Source organism: Anomaloglossus baeobatrachus, chromosome 3 (assembly GCF_048569485.1).
Source record: "Anomaloglossus baeobatrachus isolate aAnoBae1 chromosome 3, aAnoBae1.hap1, whole genome shotgun sequence".
Lineage (NCBI taxonomy): Eukaryota > Metazoa > Chordata > Amphibia > Anura > Aromobatidae > Anomaloglossus > Anomaloglossus baeobatrachus.
The window spans coordinates 660,649,697-660,676,387 of record NC_134355.1 but is presented as its reverse complement, the minus strand read 5'-3'; the positions used below and the strand labels follow the sequence as shown (position 1 = coordinate 660,676,387).

At 44.3% G+C, this 26,691-nt stretch overlaps 1 protein-coding gene across 1 annotated transcript in view; it reads left to right on the top strand.

The window, feature by feature from the left end:
• Positions 1-26,691, top strand: part of LOC142297388 (cytochrome P450 2C5-like) — a 159,394-nt gene that overhangs the window by 41,998 nt on the left and 90,705 nt on the right. Inside the window, exon 4 of the mRNA XM_075341614.1 lies at positions 23,129-23,278. Within this exon, the coding sequence (XP_075197729.1) occupies positions 23,129-23,278 (150 nt within the window). The remainder of the gene's footprint in view (positions 1-23,128; positions 23,279-26,691) is intronic.

The following is a 26,691-nucleotide window of genomic DNA, read 5'->3' as shown; positions in this document are numbered from 1 at the left end:
TACTGACTTAACTACATTTTTTTCACTATTGTACTCCTAAATAATTATTTCTACTAACGTTCTCTCTCTCCCTCTCCACCTCTGACCTCTGAACCAGTAGCCTAATCGTACCATTTATTTACATACACTTACATCTATAACGCCTTCCCAGTGCTATTGTGTGCACCTCCTGTGTCTAAGTCCGGAATTTACCGCACTGCGCATGCGCGGGCGCTTCTCTTCTAAACCTAAGGGTAACCACGGATATTCTATTAGTAACGCCGACTACCACTGCGCATGCGCGGACGGCGAACGGCACTTCCGGGTCGTGGAAGTAAAAGCCGGCAGATCCCGACACATAACACACTCGAGCCATAACCTGGGAAGGCGGCAATAAGGTATGTTGACAGCTCCTTTGACACTCAGCCAAACTACAACGCTATCCTAAACTAGACTTTGTCTCTCTTACCTTCTAGAGGACTTCTCGCATTCCACCCTTATATACCAAATCCCTCATGTGCAGTACACAGGTAATATGTCTTTGTTCCTTGGCATTTTCTGTTCATCTTAATGCAAACTAACAAGATGAGACTGCGTACATACCTTGGGATCATATATTTGACTCAGATTCACCCTCATAGGCATGCATTACCTTCAGCATCTATATAACACTGGCTATTATGACTTTGATTGTAGATGGAAGCCCTCCTCAGCATACTATAATTAAAAACTGCTCATATACGGCTGGCCCCATCCACTGTAACCAGCAGGTAGCTAAAGTAGTGATGCAATAATTGAGACCCAGTACATGCTTTTGACAACAAGAAGAGAAAAGATTCCGCACAATGTAACAGTAGCACACCAGTAATATATTATATAGAAAAACCTTTATTATTGCACAAAAACATCTTAAAATTGTTAAAAACATATATAAGAACAAGAACACCCATTGAGCGGGACCAGTACCCCAATGATATAATAATCAGTTCCAATACAGGGTATAATACAATATCAAAAAAGGAGGAGGGGGCTGATGGAAAACCAGGCCCATAGATGGTGCAATGTCAGATATTGAGCGTCAAATGATATGACACTGAGTATGACTGGGCCACACAAGTACCTAAAAAACGGTCAAAATGCTGGTATCAACATATGTTGGCATATATAATCCAAAGAAATATATCCTTGCAAGAATATTATATACAGGAAGGGAGCTATAGCCTATAAACAATTATCCAAAAGCTGATAGTAACAAGTGTAATACGGACGTTAGGATAGTATAACCCTACGCTGGTAGCACAATAGTCCAAAGAGATAGACACTGCATAGGTGTCAAGGACATATTAGCCAGGGAATGACAGTGAATATACCCTGGAAAGATGCACAAATACAATATTGTGTAGCGGAGGGACGGTAATAACATCCAGTATTCACACGTGAGGGTCAACCGTGATGAATAGGTATTACATAAGTGTATAAGGGCATCGTAGCCTACACATGTCAATCAACATGCCCTAGGAAAGTGCCCCAACATGATGTTCATAGTGAGAAAACAGCAATATTGTTCAATACTCGAATATGAAATAATTATGCATGTAGCTATGATCACCAAGGTGGGATAGACGTAACATAAGTAGCCCTTACAGGTAAATATAATAAAAGTAGAGTTGTTTGTATATAGTCACTGCTATAGCCTCAAGGTATATATAGCCAATTATTAAGAAAGTAGTGTATACAGCGTTCAATGCTTACATATGGGAATAATACCCATATAGTAGGTACTATGCGAGGAGTGAAGACTATGCCGATAGCCTAAGTATCAGAGTCATGATATAAGACATGAGATGTAGAGGGAGTAAATAGTCACCAGTCACCTAGCTCCAGTTTGGTCAGTCAAGTCAGATGGAGTCTGGGGGTGGTCAGAGATGGTGCTCAATGGGGGTTAGCCGACGCATGTCGCCGCAACAGCGGCTTCATCAGGGCGGGTAACCTAAGTGCAACAAGGCAGGAGTATATATACATGTATTGATTAGAACGGTGAGCGCATATACACACCTGTGGAGTAAAGCGGCCGGCATAATCTATGCAGTGCGACGCCATCTTGCGCATGCGCAGTGTGATCGAACAGCGATGCCCAGAGTTTCGATATGGCATTGTACTGCGCATGCGCGGAGCGGGGCGGACGGCAAAAGCAATGGGCCAAATAACAACAGAAAGCAAATGGCTTAAAGTATCCACGTGATAACACCCTATTATCGCCACACAAGCATTCCACAAGGGATTCTCTGCAGATGGTTGAGAGCAGCAAAGCTGCTCATCATAAGGCCAAACATACACAAAAAGGTTCGGGGCCAAAGCATATGGACACAAGTATAGAAAGGCACTTCATCAGAAATGCGCATCCAAACAGTCGGCGTGCAGCAATGTGTTAACCCCAAACACAAAGTATGCCCACCAAGCTATGAAATGGATCGCAAGGGTAGATGGAAGAATACACATGCAAGTGCATTCATAGAAATGCTATACAAGCTGGCAGCAACACCAATCACTGCCTAATCAAATGAAACCTTTGTTGAGTGATCATACAAAGACTTTTTATTATTATTGTTATTATTGTTGACATAGATATTCATTTTATGTTTGCCATTGTCGTTGCTTGTAACTTTTTTTCCCTCCTCCAAAACCAGAGTCAAGGAGCCCCCGCGTGTACTCATGAAAAAGAAGATCATAGTTCCTGATATAGGTAGATATATTAATGCATCATACTAAAGGGAATTTCATTACATATGTACATATATATCTATATGGACGTGCATACATATCACAAACGGTTGTAATAAAGAGCCGTAATTATCATATCCATTATACCAAGGTACAGGAAGCCAAGCGTGGGCGTCGTGTACCCGGTTGGAGTGGAGGTACCCAAATGGAAAGGAAGGTACTGTTACATATATCTGACATTGCACCAATATCATATACGTTAGAGAATGAGAATAGCAAACAATCACAACCAATACTTATACAACGATTGCCAAAGGTGGCTAGCGGCGGTTATAGATAACATTTCTAAGGGGAGAGAACGTTGGAATATATATCTCCAGATGGACGCACTAAGGGCCAAAAGGTTTGCTCCAGAGTATAGGCCAAAACAGAGAGTCCATTATGGATCCAAGGGACGATGAATCATATTGGTGAGAAAGAACGAAGGAAAGCGTGGCTGTGTATACAGAAGTTTTCCTATCGCAGCCAATAGTCAGGGCACAGTATTGGACAAGTCTAGATGGAACGAGAACACCGAAGACAAAGATCCATCTGCAATAAGAAGGATGGAAAGATTAATGTAACATGAATAGTAAGGTTCAATCTAACCATAAAATAAGGGCAGAGGAGAAACTCAGAAAAACATGTCAGCCTAGGAACCCAGTGAAGAGGAGTTCCTCGTTAAGTCCTAATGGGGTTACAGAATGTAGTTGAAATATCCATCTGGATTCATTCTGAAGAAGCCATCTAGTACAGGCGCCCCCCCCCCTGGCATTGGTGTGGCATTTCTGTAGCCCAAAAACCCGGGTGCCACGTGGACTACCCCGATGTAAGGATAAATAGTGGGTTGCCACGGATGTGGTTGGTTTACCTTTCAAGGTATCGGATGCTGCTAAGTTGATTGTTGAGAAGTGTTTTTGAATCCTTTTTCTCAGCTCCTGAGTCGTTTGGCCAACATAAACTTTATCGCATGGGCAAATCATACAGTATATCACATTCTTAGTCTTACAGTTAATGTAAGACTTAATGGGGTGGTTCGTGGAATCCTGGGGATTAAGAAAGGTATTGTGAGTAACTTGCATGAAGCCGCAGATGTTGCATTCACCACACGGAAAAGAGCCCTTCATATTGACGCCCCGCTGTAGCCTGGTTGTAGGTCTAACAAAATGGCTGCGGGTCAACAGATCTCTCAAATTGGGAGCCCGTCGTGCGGTGAGTAGAGGTTGGGAAGAAACCACTGCAGAAGTTTGCACATCCGTGGTCAAAATGGGCCAGTGTTTAAGCAAAATGCTTCTTACCTGCTGCCATTCATTGTTGAAAGTAGTGATAAATCTGACATAGTTATCATCGCATCTTGATTTTGATCGAATGAGTGATGCCTGTGTTTCGCCTCTAGCTCTCTGATACGCCCTTGATATAATTCTTCTGGGATATCCACGATTTAGAAACCTGGAAGTGAGGTTAGAGGCTTGTTGACCAAAATCATCATCCCCACTGCAGTTCCGTCGTACCCGCAGGAATTGCCCAGTAGGTATACCTGTTCGAATATGTTGAGGGTGAAAACTCGAGAAGTGCAGGAGGGAGTTAGTAGCTGTGGCCTTCCTATATAGGCTAGTCGACAGGCCGCCATCTTTAATAAGGATCTCCAGGTCCAAGAAAGAGACCGCTGTGGGTGAGATATGGTGGGAAAGAAAAATATTGAGAGTATTATTGTTGAGACCAGAGATGAATGAATGACAGTCCTCCTCCGTGCCCTCCCAGACAAAAAAGATGTCATCGATGTAACGATGCCAATGTGAGACTCCTTCCTTGAACCCCTGTGACTGGAAAACGATAGTGGACTCCCACCAACCCAAAAAGAGGTTGGCGAAAGATGGGGCACACCGTACGCCCATGGCCACTCCTTAGATCTGCCTATAATAAGTCCTATCAAATAGGAAAAAATTGTGGCGTAGGACGAAGTCCAGGAGGTCCACCAGGAAGGAGTCATGCATGCGGTCTGAATGATGTTGTAGATGCAAAAAATAAGTGACCGCATGCATGCCATCTGTATGCCGGATATTGGTATACAGTGACTCAACGTCACATGTTACCAGCAAGGCGCCAGGAGGAATAGTGATGTCCCTACAGATCTTAATGAAGTGGACAGTGTCCTGGACAAAGGAGGGGAGCCGATTCACGAGTGGTTGAAGAAAGAAATCCACATAGGTACTGGCTTTTTCGCAAAGACTCCCTATGCTGGCTATGATGGGTCTGCCAGGGGGTATGGATACGGATTTGTGGACCTTGGGTAGTAGGTAGAAGGTGGGAACAATGGGATCGGGGACCCACATGTACTTGAGCTCTTTATCAGAAATAATACCCAGACGTTGTGCCGAATGTAATAGCAGTTGAAACTTAGATTTAAACACTTGTGTCGGATCAGATGGTAACTTGATATAAAAATCCCTGTTGTTCAACTGTCTATGAGCTTCATCCAAGTACATGTCGGTGGGCCAGATCACCACGTTCCCACCCTTGTCCGCCTCTTTAATGATGAAGTTGTTATTCCCCTTCAATTTGGAAATGGCTTGCCTTTCCTGTACAGACAGGTTTGGTGCCCTAAGCTTGCCAGATGTGATTTTGGCAATATCCGCTTTAGCCAAATCAAAAAATATTTTAATGGCTGGCACCAGGGAAAAAGATGGAATAGCCACAGATTTGTTCCTCAAGGGAAAATGTCTCCTACCTGGTCCATCCGTGTTTTCTTCCAACAGATCCAGCAAGTCCTGGAAGGTCCGTCGTTCATCTGGTGTCATGTTGTCCGTGATTTGTGGTCTCTTATAAACAACCTGGAAAACGAGGTTCCGGCAAAAGAGGTAAAGATCTTTAGTCAAGGAAAAAGTATCGACGGCATGCGTTGGCGAAAACGTAAGTCCCCGTTCCAGCACAGAGATCTCTTGTGGAGAGAGGACATAGGTAGAGAGATTGATAATCTGCAAGGAATTGCCTACCTGGGCCTCAATATTCGTGCTGGTACCTTCCATAGCCGGGTCTAAAACCGGTATTTCGTTTTCCTGAACGGCATTTGGCGATGGCTGTATCCTTGCTTTCTTCTGGTCTTTCCTCTTGCGCCCACCCCTTCTAGTCCTACGTCGGGGTCGCTGCTTGTGGATAAAAAATCGCTGGAACTGTTGTCTTGCGGTGGGGGGAAGGTATTGCTGGTGTTCCCATGGGGTCTATTGGTATTATGACCTCTGCTGTTACCCCTGTGTCTCCATCTAAATGCTACATTATTCTCGAAGTCGGACTTGTCCCTTTGAAATTTCCCACATTTTCTATCTATAATCTCCTTCTCATATTTATCCATCTGTTCTTTCAGTTTGACCTGGAAGGGTCCAACCTGTGAACGGTCCTCAAGTCTAGTCAATTTGGCCTCCAAATCTTTAATGTTAGTTTTGGTTGTTGCCAACAGCGTCCTATCGTGCTCAAGTAACATATTTATAAGTATGCTCAAGCACCGAAGCAGGCCCTGCTCCCAGGTATCCTGTAAGGCGGCTGAGGGTTCCCATGCTGGAAAAATATTGACCCGAAGGCCCCGTGGAACAATACCAGCCCTGAGGTACTCCTCAAGGCTGCGTATGTTCCACCAGAGGCGTATGCCCGTTTTGTGGGCTGAGGTAAGATCCGAAGCAAGCAGAGAGAATTCGTCCGAGACCCTAGTTCGGGGTCCGGAGGAGAAAACATTATCAGATTGTTGTTGCCAGGCAGCCTCACGTGAATCCCAATCCATATTTATGACAATGTTAGTACGTTAGGTGGGAACGTGGTGATCTGGCCCACCGACATGTACTTGGATGAAGCTCATAGACAGTTGAACAACAGGGATTTTTATATCAAGTTACCATCTGATCCGACACAAGTGTTTAAATCTAAGTTTCAACTGCTATTACATTCGGCACAACGTCTGGGTATTATTTCTGATAAAGAGCTCAAGTACATGTGGGTCCCCGATCCCATTGTTCCCACCTTCTACCTACTACCTAAGGTCCACAAATCCGTATCCATACCCCCTGGCAGACCCATCGTAGCCAGGATAGGGAGTCTTTGCGAAAAAGCCAGTACCTATGTGGATTTCTTTCTTCAACCACTCGTGAATCAGCTCCCCTCCTTTGTCCAGGACACTGTCCACTTCATTAAGATATGTAGGGACATCACTATTCCTCCTGGCGCCTTGCTGGTAACATGTGATGATGAGTCACTGTATACCAATATCCGGCATACAGATGGCATGCATGCGGTCACTTATTTTTTGGATCTACAACATCATTCAGACCGCATGCATGACTCCTTCCTGGTGGACCTCCTGGACTTCGTCCTACGCCACAATTTTTTCCTATTTGATAGGACTTATTATAGGCAGATCTCAGGAGTGGCCATGGGCGTACGGTGTGCCCCATCTTTCGCCAACCTCTTTTTGGGTTGGTGGGAGTCCACTATCGTTTTCCAGTCACAGGGGTTAAAGGAAGGAGTCTCACATTGGCATCGTTACATCGATGACATCTTTTTTGTCTGGGAGGGCACGGAGGAGGACTGTCGTTCATTCATCTCTGGTCTCAACAATAATACTCTCAATATTTTTCTTTCCCACCATATCTCACCCACAGCGGTCTCTTTCTTGGACCTGGAGATCCTTATTAAAGATGGCGGCCTGTCGACTAGCCTATATAGGAAGGCCACAGCTACTAACTCCCTCCTGCACTTCTCGAGTTTTCACCCTCAACATATTCGAACAGGTATACCTACTGGGCAATTCCTGCGGGTACGACGGAACTGCAGTGGGGATGATGATTTTGGTCAACAAGCCTCTAACCTCACTTCCAGGTTTCTAAATCGTGGATATCCCAGAAGAATTATATCAAGGGCGTATCAGAGAGCTAGAGGCGAAACACAGGCATTACTCATTCGATCAAAATCAAGATGCGATGATAACTATGTCAGATTTATCACTACTTTCAACAATGAATGGCAGCAGGTAAGAAGCATTTTGCTTAAACACTGGCCCATTTTGACCACGGATGTGCAAACTTCTGCAGTCGTTTCTTCCCAACCTCTACTCACCGCACGACGGGCTCCCAATTTGAGAGATCTGTTGACCCGCAGCCATTTTGTTAGACCTACAACCAGGCTACAGCGGGGCGTCAATATGAAGGGCTCTTTTCCGTGTGGTGAATGCAACATCTGCGGCTTCATGCAAGTTACTCACAATACCTTTCTTAATCCCCAGGATTCCACGAACCACCCCATTAAGTCTTACATTAACTGTAAGACTAAGAATGTGATATACTGTATGATTTGCCCATGCGATAAAGTTTATGTTGGCCAAACGACTCAGGAGCTGAGAAAAAGGATTCAAAAACACTTCTCAACAATCAACTTAGCAGCATCCGATACCTTGAAAGGTAAACCAACCACATCCGTGGCAACCCACTATTTATCCTTACATCGGGGTAGTCCACGTGGCACCCGGGTTTTTGGGCTACAGAAATGCCACACCAATGCCAGGGGGGGCGCCTGTACTAGATGGCTTCTTCAGAATGAATCCAGATGGATATTTCAACTACATTCTGTAACCCCATTAGGACTTAACGAGGAACTCCTCTTCACTGGGTTCCTAGGCTGACATGTTTTTCTGAGTTTCTCCTCTGCCCTTATTTTATGGTTAGATTGAACCTTACTATTCATGTTACATTAATCTTTCCATCCTTCTTATTGCAGATGGATCTTTGTCTTCGGTGTTCTCGTTCCATCTAGACTTGTCCAATACTGTGCCCTGACTATTGGCTGCGATAGGAAAACTTCAGTATACACAGCCACGCTTTCCTTCGTTCTTTCTCACCAATATGATTCATCGTCCCTTGGATCCATAATGGACTCTCTGTTTTGGCCTATACTCTGGAGCAAACCTTTTGGCCCTTAGTGCGTCCATCTGGAGATATATATTCCAACGTTCTCTCCCCTTAGAAATGTTATCTATAACCGCCGCTAGCCACCTTTGGCAATCGTTGTATAAGTATTGGTTGTGATTGTTTGCTATTCTCATTCTCTAACGTATATGATATTGGTGCAATGTCAGATATATGTAAAAGTACCTTCCTTTCCATTTGGGTACCTCCACTCCAACCGGGTACACGACGCCCATGCTTGGCTTCCTGTACCTTGGTATAATGGATATGATAATTACGGCTCTTTATTACAACCGTTTGTGATATGTATGCACGTCCATATAGATATATATGTACATATGTAATGAAATTCCCTTTAGTATGATGCATTAATATATCTACCTATATCAGGAACTATGATCTTCTTTTTCATGAGTACACGCGGGGGCTCCTTGACTCCGGTTTTGGAGGAGGGAAAAAAAGTTACAAGCAATGACAATGGCAAACATAAAATGAATATCTATGTCAACAATAATAACAATAATAATAAAAAGTCTTTGTACGATCACTCAACAAAGGTTTCATTTGATTAGGCAGTGATTGGTGTTGCTGCCAGCTTGTATAGCATTTCTATGAATGCACTTGCATGTGTATTCTTCCATCTACCCTTGCGATCCATTTCATAGCTTGGTGGGCATACTTTGTGTTTGGGGTTAACACATTGCTGCACGCCGACTGTTTGGATGCGCATTTCTGATGAAGTGCCTTTCTATACTTGTGTCCATATGCTTTGGCCCCGAACCTTTATGTGTATGTTTGGCCTTATGATGAGCAGCTTTGCTGCTCTCAACCATCTGCAGAGAATCCCTTGTGGAATGCTTGTGTGGCGATAATAGGGTGTTATCACGTGGATACTTTAAGCCATTTGCTTTCTGTTGTTATTTGGCCCATTGCTTTTGCCGTCCGCCCCACTCCGCGCATGCGCAGTACAATGCCATATCGAAACTCTGGGCATCGCTGTTCGATCACACTGCGCATGCGCAAGATGGCGTCGCACTGCATAGATTATGCCGGCCGCTTTACTCCACAGGTGTGTATATGCGCTCACCGTTCTAATCAATACATGTATATATACTCCTGCCTTGTTGCACTTAGGTTACCCGCCCTGATGAAGCCGCTGTTGCGGCGACATGCGTCGGCTAACCCCCATTGAGCACCATCTCTGACCACCCCCAGACTCCATCTGACTTGACTGACCAAACTGGAGCTAGGTGACTGGTGACTATTTACTCCCTCTACATCTCATGTCTTATATCATGACTCTGATACTTAGGCTATCGGCATAGTCTTCACTCCTCGCATAGTACCTACTATATGGGTATTATTCCCATATGTAAGCATTGAACGCTGTATACACTACTTTCTTAATAATTGGCTATATATACCTTGAGGCTATAGCAGTGACTATATACAAACGACTCTACTTTTATTATATTTACCTGTAAGGGCTACTTATGTTACGTCTATCCCACCTTGGTGATCATAGCTACATGCATAATTATTTCATATTCGAGTGTTGAACAATATTGCTGTTTTCTCACTATGAACATCATGTTGGGGCACTTTCCTAAGGCATGTTGATTGACATGTGTAGGCTACGATGCCCTTATACACTTATGTAATACCTATTCATCACGGTTGAGCCTCACGTGTGAATACTGGATGTTATTACCGTCCCTCCGCTACACAATATTGTATTTGTGCATCTTTCCAGGGTATATTCACTGTCATTCCCTGGCTAATATGTCCTTGACACCTATGCAGTGTCTATCTCTTTGGACTATTGTGCTACCAGCGTAGGGTTATACTATCCTAACGTCCGTATTACACTTGTTACTATCAGCTTTTGGATAATTGTTTATAGGCTATAGCTCCCTTCCTGTATATAATATTCTTGCAAGGATATATTTCTTTGGATTATATATGCCAACATATGTTGATACCAGCATTTTGACCGTTTTTTAGGTACTTGTGTGGATCAGTCATACTCAGTGTCATATCATTTGACGCTCAATATCTGACATTGCACCATCTATGGGCCTGGTTTTCCATCAGCCCCCTCCTCCTTTTTTGATATTGTATTATACCCTGTATTGGAACTGATTATTATATCATTGGGGTACTGGTCCCGCTCAATGGGTGTTCTTGTTCTTATATATGTTTTTAACAATTTTAAGATGTTTTTGTGCAATAATAAAGGTTTTTCTATATAATATATTACTGGTGTGCTACTGTTACATTGTGCGGAATCTTTTCTCTTCTTGTTGTCATTGATCCTTTTCTGCTCCAGTGTGCACCCAATTGATTTCTTTCCAGTATTTGTGGTGCGCTCCGTCTTTCTCCTCTTTCCCAGTACATGCTTTTGTCTTATTTATAACTTGCTTTATATCTACTAAGGTGCAGCATATCAGGGGATTTTTCCCTAACCACCACGTCTTCTGCAAAGGACATATGTCCACACCTGAACAGCCCATATGTAATGAATACAAGTTGTATACTATAAACTCTCCCTGTACGGCTGTCCCCATCTACTACAACTACCAGGTAGTTTAATTAAGGGATGCAGTAAATAGGAACCAGTGTATGCCAATGTATGTAAAGCGCTATGGAATTAATAGCACTATATAAATGAATAAAATTATAATTATAAAAAAAAAAAAAAATTATGTCTTGGTCTCATAAATAACTTACTCTATATCCATTAAGGTGCAACATATCAGGGAATTTTTCCCGTATTTTCACATCTACTGCAAAGGACGTACATCCACACCTGAACAGTTCGTATGTAATGAATATGCAAAGCAGGTACTGAGACAGATCCAGAAACCTCTACTCTCAGTTACGTGTTATTTACTCATGCACATACCATTTATCTACAGATCTCTTCTCCTGTGATCTCTAATCAAATATACCCTGGGTGGAGTTCCTCTTTATTCATCTCTTTTCCCTGCAATCGCAGACTACATAGAATAAAGCAATACTCTTGAGAGAAACTGTCTTTTTCTAGTGGAGGTATGCCATTTATGCTTGTCTTGCTGTCTTTTTTATACCATAGCGCTGCCTTATACTCTGTATAACTCTTTATGGTAGAGTTGCCTTTTGCCTGTATCTGTTATCGTTGTATCTATACAAATACACTTCATTCCCTTCATGGGTTATTCTACTTGAGTTTTGTATGATATACCTGTATATATGTAAATTTTGTATAATATTGTAAAATATTGATTATTACTTTTGTTCCCCCCTCCCTAGTGACCCGGCGTGAGAAAGGCCCGTATTTAGGCCGAAACGTCTTCCTCCCTTGTCACTTTATTAATAAATTTCCACGTTTTTGCTAAAGGAATCAACTTTGTTCAAGTCTTCTTTCTACTTCAAAAATATATAGGAGAATGCAGTGTATAAATATTGACTGATAACCAGGACCACGGTCCTCTCACTTGCACCTCACTAGCTTTATTTTTATTTTTGGTTGGAGCACACCATAAATTTTTTTGAATATGGGCACATGGATAGGCTCTGAAAGCGAAGAAGCACCATTTCAATTTTGGAGCACCATTTTGGCTAGAATAGAGTGTGGAGGCCATATTGATTTGACGTTTTTTGAGATTTTGACATGCTAAAACAACAAAAACCCCTCATACGCGACCCAATTTTGGAAAATACACCCCTCAAAGAATTTATCTATGTGTGCAGTGAGCTTCTTAGACCTAAAAATTGTTTACAGAATTCTATAAAATTGAGAAGTGAAAATATAAAGTTACTTTTTTTTTAAACAAGAATGTTACTTTAGGCCAGGGGTGGGGAACCTCAGGAACAACACCTTTTCTGTGGCCCCTGAGCAGATTCCCAGGGACCGTAGTGCTCGGGCAGCAGCTGCATTTTCCTGGCTGTTAGTCCTTTTAAAACCTGCATGCACATTCAATGCTGAACGCTGCGATGCATACACTTGAGGCTTACGTCCTCACACTGTTATTGGTGTGAGTACATACTTTGTGGGTGGGGTAGGTGCGCAATGCACTCTCATCCCACAGAAGAGGAGCGGCTGCACCTGGTGCTCTAGCGTCCCCCAAGTTTGTTTGTCCCCCCAGGGCTCTGTGTGTCCCTCCAGTCTCCTCAGGGCTGTGTGTGCCCTTCCATGCTACCCAGGGCTGTGTGGGCCCCTCCAGCCTCACCAAGGCTGTGTGTGCCCTTCCAGTCTCCCCAGGGCTATATGTGCCCTCCCAGACTCCGGAGGGCTGTCTGTGCCACCATGATATGTATATATGCCGCAGTGAGTTAAATGTTTGACCAAATATGGCAGGGTAATTTTCAAGTTGATAGTTGCAGCCCCCGAATGATGGTAGAAATTTCCAAATGGCCCCGGCAGAAGAGAGGTTCTCCACACCTGCTTTACGCTATATATTTCATATTCACAAGGGAAGCAGGAGTAATTTAAGAGGACCACACAGTTTGTTGTGCAATTTCCCCTGAGTATGATCAGAAACTACTTATGGTAAGAAACGACTTTTTGGCAGAATGGGAAGGTTTAGAAGGGAAAGAGCATTGCTTCAATTTTGAGCACCATTTTGGCTGGAGTAGTTTACGGACCTCATGTCCCACTTGAAGAGCCCCTGACATGCCAAAACAGCTAAAACACCAACAATTGACCCCATTTTGGAATCTATAACTCTCATGGAATTTATTTAGGGGTGTAGTGAACAATATTAATCCACATTTGAGTCAAAGAGGTGTATAACACTGGGCTAAGTAAATGAAAAATTACCATTTTTTCCACAAGAATATTACGTTGGTCCCAAGTTATACATTTTCAAAAGGGCTAATATGAGAAAATGAATGGTAAAATATGTAATGCAATTTCTAATATAAACAATAATACTCTATGTGTGGTAGAAAACTACTTATGAGGCATATAATAATGCTCAGAAGGGAGGAGTACCATGTTGCCATGCAGATCTTGCTGTTATGGTTTCCGGGTGAGCCCCTGAAGTGCCAGAACAGCAAAACCTTCACATAAGTGACTTAATTTTACAAACTACACCTCTCAGTAAATTCATATAACGGTGCACTTGTGGCGCCCCTGTGGCCTCAGGCGCCACAGGATACTGCACTTCACCCGAGGTGCAGTATTCATCTCGGATACGGAAGAGGTCGTTGTCAGTAACAACCACAAACATACTCATCCAACACATAGACATGGGAGCTCTCCACTTGGACTGGGCAAGGGTAGCTGCTGGGCTTGCCATCATGAGGTATGGGACCTCTTGCCCACTAGTTCCGGAACCCAGGAGGCAAAGCACCAACAGAGGAAGTTAGGAACTATCTCACACACAAGTGGTTAGCACCAGGGGTTCGCCCCTATCAGAAGTCAGCTCCAGGTGCAGCAAGTGTTAGGACACACAGCAGGAGTGACTCAGGAAAAGGCAGACACACGGACAGTTCGGGGCCTGTGGTCTGGAGCAGGAGGCTCGACCCGAGTTCTGAGGAAAGATAGGGGAGCCCAGGGTTCGCCGGGAGTGCGGAAGGCACCCGTGACCCATTCCACGGCCAAAGAGCTGAGGTGGAGGGCAACCATCAAAAGGTGATGCACAGAAGGAAACACCGGCCTCGACCTCCGAAATATCCACAATCGGCTGAAGCCCATCACAGCGTAGCCCAGTGCTCCAACGGCGGTGTGCTTCCAGTGAGTAAAAACAACTTGATTTGCATCCTCTGTGTCGTCTCATCACTGCCGGCGCTCCCATCATCGCGCCCTCGTGCCATAGACAACTACTACCACCATCATCCGCCCTAGGGTATAGCTCTGTCTGTGGAGTGCTGAACCATCCGAGCTGTGTTGTCATCCACCCATCCAGCTCCTGCAACCTTAACACCTGTGATACTGGACTCATTCAGTAAGGAGAAAGACCAGAATTTGCTTTTACTGCAACCGCAGGCTGAAAATGTGGATGAGCTCTGTGATCTATTGGCAACACCCCACTTGCCTGCAGCAGTAAAGATGACACCCTCGGTCTACCCGAGTCCTGGAGGGATTTGGTCTTGGCAGTTCTACCATCTGGAGCGTCATGATGGACAGAAGCCTAAGGTGGTCGCGATCCAACCACTGCAAAAGACTAACCAGGAGGACTACCCTGGAGTGGTACCTGAGGAGAAGTCTATCCCTGGTACAGTGGATGTCTTAACCCTATAACGCATACGTGGGGCCTCGCAGGCCTGTTAGGTTACTTGTTTTCTATTGTAGATTTCTCTGGTTGCGCGTTCTAGGGTTAATACCCATTGGCCGTCGCTGTAAGAGGGCTGGACATTTTTCTCGAGCATGCCTTATGAGCTGCCGGCACCGGTGGATCGGTGCTGGCCCTCTGCAGTCTCCACCAGCAACAGCAAAAAAGAAAGAGTAATAGTAAATGTTTTCTTGCATAAGAAAAAAATGTTAAAGTTAATGTTGATTTACTTTGTTGAACTTTGAAAAGTTAATATGACTTGTGACCAGTATTGTTGAAATGTTTGAAATGTTTGAATTGCTGTGTCTCCCAAAAAGAGAAGAAAAATTGTTGTGGTTTATTGCATAACAAAAATGCGTTGATCACTGTAAAATGTTGCAGCCCAGGAGTGCTGCCATTTGCCACCGTGGAATGTGGTGCCCCTGGGCTTCAGGCGCCACAGAGTATTACACCACTTTTCAGGGGTAATATCTATCCCGAGTCAGGAGAGGGTGCTAACCTGCTGGTGCCTTCACAAAACAAACACAAACAACAGTCAGGTGCTGACTCACAGGGGATTGGATTAGAGCAGACAAGATAATTAGCCATCACGAAGCATGGGATTTTCCCTGTTGGTAGGACAACCACTGGGGTTGGCACCACATGGTGTAGAAGTAGGCACAACCAACACACTTGAGACAGAACCTTCCTGGGCACAGCTTGGGACAAAACCTAGCACTGACAACTGTAATTAGTGTTTCTCTCTCTTTGTGGGCCTGCAGCTTGGAGCAGGAGGCTCAGCCAGGGTTCCGGATAGCTACTGAGGGACCCCGAAAATAAGCCCTAGTCGCGGTTCAATAATGAAGTCTAGATGGAGCTAAAAACGTTAAAGATACTACAGGACACTTCATTATAGACAATGAACACCCCACAATCATACTCATGAGACGCCGAGCATGAGGACCTGTAATGGATCGCACACCTAGACACATCAGATCGCAAACACACACACACATCAGATCACTCACCCACACATATCAGACCTACACACATCAGATGTCACACCGACACACATCATATCACACACCCACACATATCAGACCTACACACATCAGATCTCACACTCACACACATCAGATCGCATGCACACACATATCAGACCTGCACACATCAGATCTCACACCGACACACATCAGATCACACACCCACACACATCAGATCACACACCCACACATATCAGACCTGCACACATCAGATCTCACACCGACACACATCAGATCACACACCCACACATATCAGACCTACACACATAAGATCACACACCCACACACATCAGATCACATGCACACAAATCGGATCACACACCCACACACATCAGATCACACACCCACACATATAAGGCCTACACACATCAGATCTCAGACCGACACACATCAGATCACACAACCACACACATCAGATCGCATGTACACACATCAGATCACACACCCACACACATCAGATCACACTCCCACACACATCAGATCGCATGGACACATCAGATCACACACCCACCCACATCAGATCACACACCCACCCACATCAGATCGAATGCACACACATCAGATCACACACCCACCTACATCAGATCGCATGCACACACATCAGATCACACATCCACACACATAAGATCACACAACCACACACATCAGATCACACACCTCACACATCAGATCGCACACCTCACACATCAGATCGCACGCAGATACACATCAGATCGCGCGCACACAAACATCAGATCACACACATAGTCACAAATCAGATTGCACACACACACACACACACACCACATGCAGCAATACTGATTTCTTCTGGCCAGCAGAGAATCCTGAGATGCAGTGTGATGGAACGTATAGGACATGCGGTGAAACGCATCAATGCATTCCACCGCTGGGTCATCCATGCGTTCCACTGCACTGCGTCCCATATTTCCTGCTGGCTGGAAGCAACCCGTATTGCCGAATGTGGTGTGTGTATGTGTGCGTTCTGATGTGTGATTGTGTGAGCAATCTGATGTGAGTATGTCTGAGTGTGTGTGATCTGATGTATGTGAGTGTATGTGAGTGTAAAGCGGGCTTTGCAAGCCGATGCTGCGATGTCGCACGCGATAGTCCCCGCCCCCGTCGCAGGTACGATATCTTGTGATAGCTGGCGTAGCGAAAATTATCACTACGCCAGCTTCACATGCACTTACCTGCCCTGCGACCGTCGCTCTGGACGGCGAACCGCCTCCTTCCTAAGGGGGCGGGTCGTGGGGTGTCATAGCGACGTCACACGGCAGGCAGCCAATAGCGGCGGAGGGGCGGAGATGAGCAGGATGTAAACATCCCACCCACCTTCTTCCTTCCGTATAGCCGCCGGCGGCAGGTAACGTGATGTTCCTCGCTCCTGCGGCGTAACACACAGCGATGTGTGCTGCCGCAGGAACGAGGAACTACATCGTTTCTGTTGCAGCAGCGTAATTATGGAAAAGTCGGAGCCTGCACCGATGATACGATAACAACGCTTTTGCACTCGTTAATCGTATCATCTAGAATTTACACACAACGATGTCGAAAGTGACGCCGGATGTGCGTCACTTTCGATTTGACCACACCGACATCGCACGTGCGATGTTGCAATGTGCAAAGCCGCCCTAAGACTATATGCTGGGAGCTCCCGCCTAAGATCACAGGAGGACCTGGGAGACAGGCAGACATCAGGGTTGCAATAAGTATGAGTTTACTGGGAAGTGGGGGTGGTCTGCTTTTTTTTAGAGGTAAACATACCCCCATCCATACTTTTCCAATAATAAGACCTACTCCGAAAATAAGCCCTAATGCTTTTTTTCGGGACAAAACAGTATAGACAGTGTCTTATTTTTGAAAAAACATGATATTAGTGATCATTCTGTGCCCACCATTTTTCCTCATCCTGTGTAAAGAGGCCGGATTCAAGTGCTGAACAACTTTAATATTGTCGATCGTGCTCATTTAAGTCTGACCTCAGAGCATGTAAACGTAACCTAAATATTTGAATGTGACGATGAGATATTTGAGCATCTATTCCCTTCATGCTTTAAACATGCCTCTATTAAACCCATCCTCAAAAAGCCCTCCCTTGACCCATCCTCTGTGTCAAACTATCGCCCCATATCCCTTCTCCCTTATGCCTCAAAACTACTAGAACAGCATGTCCATCTTGAACTGTCCTCATACCTCTCATCCTGCTCCCTCTTTGACCAGCTACAATCTGGCTTCCGACCGCATCATTCCACTGAAACTGCCCTAACTAAAGTCACTAATGACCTACTAACCGCCAAAGCCAAGTGACACTACTTTATGCTCCTCCTACTGGACCTGTCCTCTGCCTTCGACACAGTAGACCATTCCCTCCTACTACAGATTCTCTCATCTCTGGGCATCATAGACTTGGCCCTATCTTGGATTTCTTCATACCTAACCGACCGAACTTTCAGCGTCTCCCATTCTCACACCACTTCCTCATCTCGCCCCCTATCTGTCGGTGTCCCCCAAGGCTCAGTTCTTGGACCCCTGCTGTTCTCCATCTACACCTTCGGCCTGGGACAGCTCATAGAGTCCCACGGCTTCCAGTATCATCTCTATGCCGATGACACACAGATCTACCTCTCTGGACCTGACATTACCTCTCTACTAACCAAAATCCCACAATGTCTGTCTGCTATTTCATCCTTCTTTTCTGCGTGATTCCTAAAACTCTCTCATCTCCTCCAAAAAGCCTTTCCATCAAACTTGATGGTTGCTCACTCTCCCCAGTCTCACACGCACGTTGCCTTGGAGTAACCCTCGACTCTGCTATATCCTTCAAGCCACACATCCAAGCCCTCTTCAACTCATGCCGATTACAACTCAAAAATATCTCCCGGATCCGTGCTTTCATTAACCAAGAATCAGCAAAAACATTAGTGCATGCCCTCATCATCTCCCGCCTCGACTACTGCAACCTCCTGCTCTCTGGCCTCCCTTCCAACACTCTTGCACCCCTCCAATCTACCCTAAACTCTGCGGCTCGCCTAATCCACCGCTCCCCTCGCTACTCCCCAGCCTCGCCACTCTGCCAATCCCTTCACTGGCTTCCCATCACCCAACGACTCCAGTTCAAAACATTAACAATGACATAAAAAGCCATGCACAACCTGTCTCCCCCTTACATCTGTGACCTAGTCTCCCGTTACCTACCTGCACGCAACCTCCGATCCTCACAAGATCTTCTTCTCTGCTCCTCTCTTATCTCCTCTTCCCACAATCGCGTACAAGATTTCTCCCGTGCATCCCCCATACTCTGGAATGCTCTACCTCAGCACATCAGACTCTCACCTACCGTGGAAAGCTTCAAGAGGAACCTCAAGACCCACCTCTTCCACCAAGCCTACAACCTACAATAGCCCTCAGTCCAGTAGACCACTGCGCAACCAGCTCTGTCCTCACCTATTGTACCATCACCCATTCCCTGTACACTGTGAGCCCTCGCGGGCAGGGTCCTCTCTCCTCCTGTACCTGTCTGTTTTGTACTGTTAATGATTGTTGTACGTATACCCTCTTTCACTTGTAAAGCGCCATGGAATAAATGGCGCTATAATAATAAATAATAATAATAATAAGAATAATAATCTGTGGACAAACTTTAAACTCTTGTTCAGGGCCTTACTTTGACTAAAACAGGGGCTGGGAGGAGAGGATGGGAGATATGAAAATATAAAATATATATATTTATCTTGATCCCAATGCTGCCTACTTAGGGACTTAGCAATTTTCCTAGTCCCGTAACATTTTAATTTCTTCCTCAGTGGAGCTGTGTGCCGAGTATGGGGTAGGCTCACATCATGAGCACACTCCATAAACACGCTTCCAACTTGCACTTCCACGGCGGATGTCATGAAGGGGCTAAAATATTTAAAACATGATTAAACAATAGTTAATTTGATAATTGCTTCCTTTTCAGTTCCAGTTTGATATCATAGTATCATAGTATCATAGTTTTTAAGGTTGAAGGGAGACTCTAAGTCCATCTAGTTCAACCCGTAGCCTAACATGTTGAACCAGAGTAAGGCAAAAAAACCCCAATGTGGCAAACAAGTTCCAATGGGGAAAAAATTTCCTTCTTGACTCCACATTCGGCAATCAGACTAGTTCCCTGGATCAATACCCTGTCATAAAATCTAATATACATAACTGGTAATATTACATTTTTCAAGAAAGGCATCCAGGCTCTGCTTAAATGTTAGTAGTGAATCACTCATTACAACATCATGCGGCAGAGAGTTCCATAGTCTCACTGCTCGTACAGTAAAGAATCCTCGTCTGTGATTATGATTAAACCTTCTTTCCTCAAGACGTAGCGGATGCCCCCGTGTTCCAGTCGCAGGCCTAGGTGTAAAAAGATCTTTGGAAAGGTCTCTGTACTGTCCCCTCATATATTTATACATTGTGATTAGATCCCCCCTAAGCCTTCGTTTTTCCAAACTAAATAACCCCAAGTTTAATAACCTGTCTTGGTATTGCAGCCCACCCATTCCTCTAATAATCTTGGTCGCTCTTCTCTGCACCCTCTCCAGTTCAGCTATGTCCTTCTTATATATCGGTGACCAGAATTGTACACAGTATTCTAAGTGCGGTCGCACTAGTGACTTGTACAGAGGTAGAACTATATTTTTTTCATGAACACTTATACCTCTTTTAATACATCCCATTATTTTATTAGCCCTGGCAGCAGCTGCCTGACACTGTCCACTAAAGTGAAGTTTACCATCCACCCATACACCCAAGTCTTTTTCTGTGTCTGTTTTACCCAGTGTTCTACAATTAAGTACATAATCATAAATGTTATTTCCTCTACCCAAGTGCATGACCTTACATTTATCTACATTAAACTTCAATTGCCACTTCTCAGCCCAATCCTCCAATTTACATAAATCTCCCTGTAATATAAAATTATCCTCCTTTGTATTGATTACCCTGCAAAGTTTAGTATCATCTGCAAATATTGAAATTCTACTCCGCATGCCCCCAACAAGGTCATTTATAAATATGTTGAAAAGAAGCGGGCCCAATACTGACCCCTGTGGTACCCCACTATGAACTGAGACCCAGTCCGAGTACGTACCATTAATAACCACCCTTTGTTTCCTATCACTGAGCCAGTTTTTAACCCAGTTACACATATTTTCCCCTATCCCCATTATTCTCATTTTATGTACCAACCTTTTGTGTGGCACCGTATCAAAAGCTTTTGAAAAGTCCATATACACAACATCCACTGCATTTCCCTGGTCCAGGCTTGAACTTACCTCTTCATAGAAGCTGATCAAATTAGTTTGATAGGATCGATCCCTCATAAACCCATGTTGATACTCTGTCATAAGGTTATTTTTCTTGAGATACTCCAGTATAGCATCTCTCAAGAAACCCTCAAGGATTTTACCAACCGTAGAGGTTAAACTTACCGGCCTATAATTTCCCGGCTCAGTTTTTGTCCCCTTTTTGAATATTGGCACCACATTTGCTATGCGCCAGTCCTGCGGTACCGACCCTGTTATTAAGGAATCTGAGAAGATTAAAAATAATGGTCTATCTATCACAGAACTCAATTCCTGTAGTACTCTGGGGTGTATGCCATCCGGGCCCGGAGATTTGTCAACCTTAGTGATTTCGAGGCGGTGGCGTACTTCCTGCTGGGTTAAGCAGGTAATATTCAAGGGTGAATTTATGGTATCACTGGTCATGTCATCTGCCATGGCATTTTCTTGTATAAAAACCGTAGAAAAAAAGTCATTCAGCAGGTTGGCTTTACCCTCATCCCCTTCCACCATTTCACCAAGACTATTTTTAAGGGGGCCAACACTATCGCTTTTCAGTTTTTTACTGTTTATGTAGTTAAAGAATATTTTAGGATTATTTTTACTTTCTCTCGCAATGAGTCTCTCTGTCTCAAACTTAGCTAACTTAATTTGCTTTTTACATATTTTATTTAATTTTCTATAATTATATAATGCCTCATCACTACCTACCCTCTTTAATTCTTTTAAGGCTTTCTGTTTTTCTTTTATTGCTTCCCTTACAGCTCTATTTAGCCATAGGGGTTTCCTCCTATTTCTAGCATGTTTGTTCCCATAGGGTATATTTTCTGCACAAGCCCTATTCAGGATGCTCATAAAAGTCTCCCATTTGCTTTGTGTACTTTTATTACTCAGTACATCATCCCAGTTTATTGCACTAAGATCATCTCTCAACCGTTTAAAATTTGCTTTCCTGAAGTTTAGTGTCCTTGTAGCCCCTCTACTATACATCTTACTAAAGAATACATGAAAACGTATTATTTTGTGATCACTATTCCCCAAGTAACCCCCAACTTGTATATTTGATATGCGGTCTGGCCTATTGGTTAGTACAAGGTCTAGTAGTGCTCCCCCTCTTGTGGGGTCCTGTACCATTTGTGAAAGGTAATTATCTTTCATTGTTATCAAAAATCTATTTCCTTTGCTGGAACTGCAAGTTTCTGTTCCCCAATTTATATCAGGATAGTTAAAGTCCCCCATAATAATTACCTCTCCGAGACTCGCTGCTTTATCAATTTGCTTTATGAGGAGATTCTCTACCTCTTCCATAATATTCGGCGTCTTATAACACACCCCTATCAGTATTTTATTATTCATTCTCCCCCCCCTTATCTCCACCCATAGGGACTCTACATTCTCAGTACCCTCACATATGTTGTCACGCAGGATGGGTTTTAAGGATGATTTTACATATAGACACACACCTCCCCCTCGCTTATTTGTACGGTCATTCCTGAATAGGCTATAACCCTGTAAATTAACAGCCCAGTCATAGCTCTCATCCAGCCATGTCTCTGATATCCCCACTATATCATAATTTTCTTCCAACAATATTAATTCTAATTCCTCCACCTTATTTGTGAGGCTGGTATATATTATATTACTGGTTAAAATTTCATTTATGTTCTTCCCGTACTCTAAGTAAAGCCTGTGCAAATTTCTTCAAAATATCTCATCCTGAGGAGACGGATCATTGAATCCTTGAGAATTTTTGACTCTTGGATCTATTGGGCGTATAAATTAGCTACTGAAAAGATGTTAGTCGTCAGCTTGTATGTCTCTTAATTCTCCCTCGTTATGTAACATTTCCCCAGGAGTCATTTTTGCTTATGATAATAACTGGAAAGTGATGAGACGATTTACTCTATCAACACTACGAGATTTTGGAATGGGGAAAGAAGGCATCGAAAACAATATTTCGGAAGAAACTGATTTTTTGGTAAAGAAGTTCAGATCTTACAAAGGTTGGTGAATGCTTCTATCATACCTTATTTGTGTGCTCAATGGTGAAAATTCCAATGACTATAATTAGTTTATGCTGAACTACGGTGACTCTGAAGATCTGAGTTCCAGCTCAGATCAATCCTTGACTTCTATTTGCTTGGTCAAATCTACCATATTCTGGGCCAGCTCCAGATTTTTGTGGGCCCCGGACGAAAGAGTCTCAGTGGGCCTCTTGGACAAGCAGACACGCACATACACAGATACGATCATATACAGGAATATGTACATATACAGTACAGACCAAAAGTTTGGACACACCTTCTCATTCAAAGAGTTTTCTTTATGGGACTATTTGACTAAGAAGGAGAGTGATGGGGTGCTATGCCAGATGACCTGGCCTCCACAGTCACCAGACCTGAACCCAATCGAGATGGTTTGGGGTGAGCTGGACCGCAGAGTGAAGGCAAAAGGGCCAACAAGTGCTAAGCATCTCTGGGAACTCCTTCAAGACTGTTGGAAAACCATTTCCGGTGACTACGTCTTGAAGCTCATCAAGAGAATGCCAAGAGTGTGCAAAGCAGAAATCAAAGCAAAAGCAAAAGAACCTAGAATATAAAACATATTTTCAGTTCTTTCACACTTTTTTGTTAAGTATTTCATTCCACATGTGTTAATTCATAGTTTTGATGCCTTCAATGTGAATCTACAATTTTCAGAGTCATGAAAATAAAGAAAACTCTTTGAATGAGATGTGTCCAAACTTTTGGCCTGCACTGTCTATATTTCAAGAGAAATTAAGAAAAACACATATAAACAGACATATCTATACACAGTCATATATATTGACATACATACACACATTAGAGATATTTTTAATATGGGGAATCCGGCAGCAGCCTCCTCACCTCCCCCGCTTGTCTCCCATCCAGCCTCTCCAGGGCATGTGACTGTGCTGTGCTGATTGGTGTCAATCACTAACAGACATGGCCGCACACAGAGCACACTAACACTGCTATATATACATCACAGGAGAGGCTGGGGACATACACATTACGGGGGGGGCATACATATTACTGAGGAGGGGGCATACAGCTCCTGATGGGGAAAATACAAGGGAAGCTATACAGCACTGTGGTCGAGAGGGGCATACAGCCCTGGGGGGTATACAGCACTGAAGTGGAAGGGGACATACAGCTCTGGGGGGTATACAGCACTGGAGCTATGGGAGGTATGCAGCACTGGGGTGGAGGGGACATACAGCTCTAGGGGGTATAGTAGTATGCAGCCCCCACATTCCTCCATATAACATAATGCACCCATATTGCTTCACATAATTTAATGCAGTCTCATATTACTCCTTATAATGCACCTGAAACTTCCTCCATATAGTGCTATGCAGCCCCCATAGTCCTCCATATAGAATAATGCACCAAATATTCCTCCATATAGGGGTATGAAGCCCTGATGTAGCAGCATTATGCAGCCCCGATGTAGCAGCATTATGCAGCCCCCATATAGCAGCATTAAGCAGTCCCCATGTAGCAGCATTATGCAGCCCCCATGTAGCAACATCATGCAGCCCCCATGTGGCAGCATCATGCAGCCCGCATGTAGCAGCATCATGCAGTCCCATGTAGCAGCATTAAGCAGCCCCCATGTAGCAGCATCATGCAGCCCCCATGTAGCAGCATCATTCAGCCCCATGTAGCAGCATCATGCAGCCCCATGTAGCAGCATTATGCAGCCCCTATGTAGCAGCATCATCCAGCCTCATGTAGAAGAATTATGCAGCCCCCATGTAGCAGCATTATTCAGCCCCATTTAGCAGCATGATGCAGCTCCCATGTAGCAGCATTTTTCAGCCCCCATGTAGCAGCATCATGCAGCCCCATGCAGCAGCATTATGCAGCCACCATGGAATCACGGCAAGATGCGGTCACATAGCCTTGAACACTGCATAAGGGCCTAAACATATCTCTGCACATTATACTAGAATTCAAACTTCCGGGAGTGAGGAACAGCGAGTGGGGATAGTAGTCTCTGTTGCGGGAGATACCCAGTCCTGAGCCTTTTCATTGCCTACCGACTCCCTGTCATTACGGTTGGTAGATTAATTTTTTGCGGCATTGGCCCTCCTATATGACAACCCTGATGGCATCACACTCATGGAGTCTAAACTTTGTAGACACCAGCAGGGGGTGCGTTCAGTGAAGGAATATTGTTCAGAGTTCTGAATTGGAATGACCCTCCGCTTAGCAGTCATTTCTGTCAAGGTTTGTCAGATCGGCTAAGGAACTCTATGGTTCAATATTCCACTTCTGAGTGACTGGAGACCGCCATGGCTCTCGCTATCAGAGTGGATAGACGCCTAAGGCAGAGACCCTCTAAGACCCTATCCCCTGTTGTTTTCCCTGGGAAGAAATATCTCCAGTTCAAGTTGACTAACCCATGCAGTTGGAGGGAGCTTTCCCTCAGGTTGAGTGCTTGTGGTTTGTCGTGGGTCTGGGTCCTGCTTCTACTGTGGGGATAAGGGTCATTTCATTGGGGCCTGTCCAGTAAGACCTAAGCCAAGTCCATCTGGTAATAAGCCTCATCTTCCTGGTTGGGTGTAAGAATCACTATGTGTGGGTGTCCACTAAAACACCAGGTGGATGAGTGTTTTTGGGGCTCTGGGGTCGAGGTTTCTTGGTCGCTTTAGAATTACTGACATTCTTAACCCTATGGCTGTAGTTACCTCCAGTACTTAATACCCATGATGTGGTCTACAGGTCCTTGCTCCGGAAATCTGTTGTGTCTGCAACTGGTAACCGGAGGGACCTGTTCACATTGGAGGTTTATCAGTCTTGTGAGTCCTGAGGCCTCTCGTTAAAGGAGGGGTACTGTCACGGTCCTCTCTATTTTTGGAAACTAGTGACGGATTCAGGGTTGGGATCCCTCATTTCCATCTGGGACTCAACATTAAAACGTCTTTTCATTTCCTTCAGTGCACTATGGAATAATGTCATCCAACAGTCATTGCTGAGTGTTTCAGCTGCAGCTACTCTGTAGCCATTCCTGTTTTAGTTTAAGTAGAGGTGTTACCCAGCATTCCTTGCTGAAGATGCAAAATCCATTTGTTCTCTGGCCACCATGGTTGAAGGTCCTGTGAAGGCTTGTTCCTGAAATCAGACTTCATCCTTTTTTGTTGCTGTTTTCCTGCTTGTCTTACCATCCTCTGTGTCATATTAGTGCAACGGTGGGACTAGCATCTCCCAACTGCCAACACACTAGCCAGGGTCACTACAAGGTGTTCTTAGGGTCTCAGGTTCCTGTTCAGAAACAGTTGAGGAGACTGTACAGGGCCTGGCTAGGAGGGAAGGGACTACTGTAGGTTAGTGCAGGAGATGTCCCTTTTATCTCATCACTAGAGCTAGGGCCCATCATTGTTATTGTG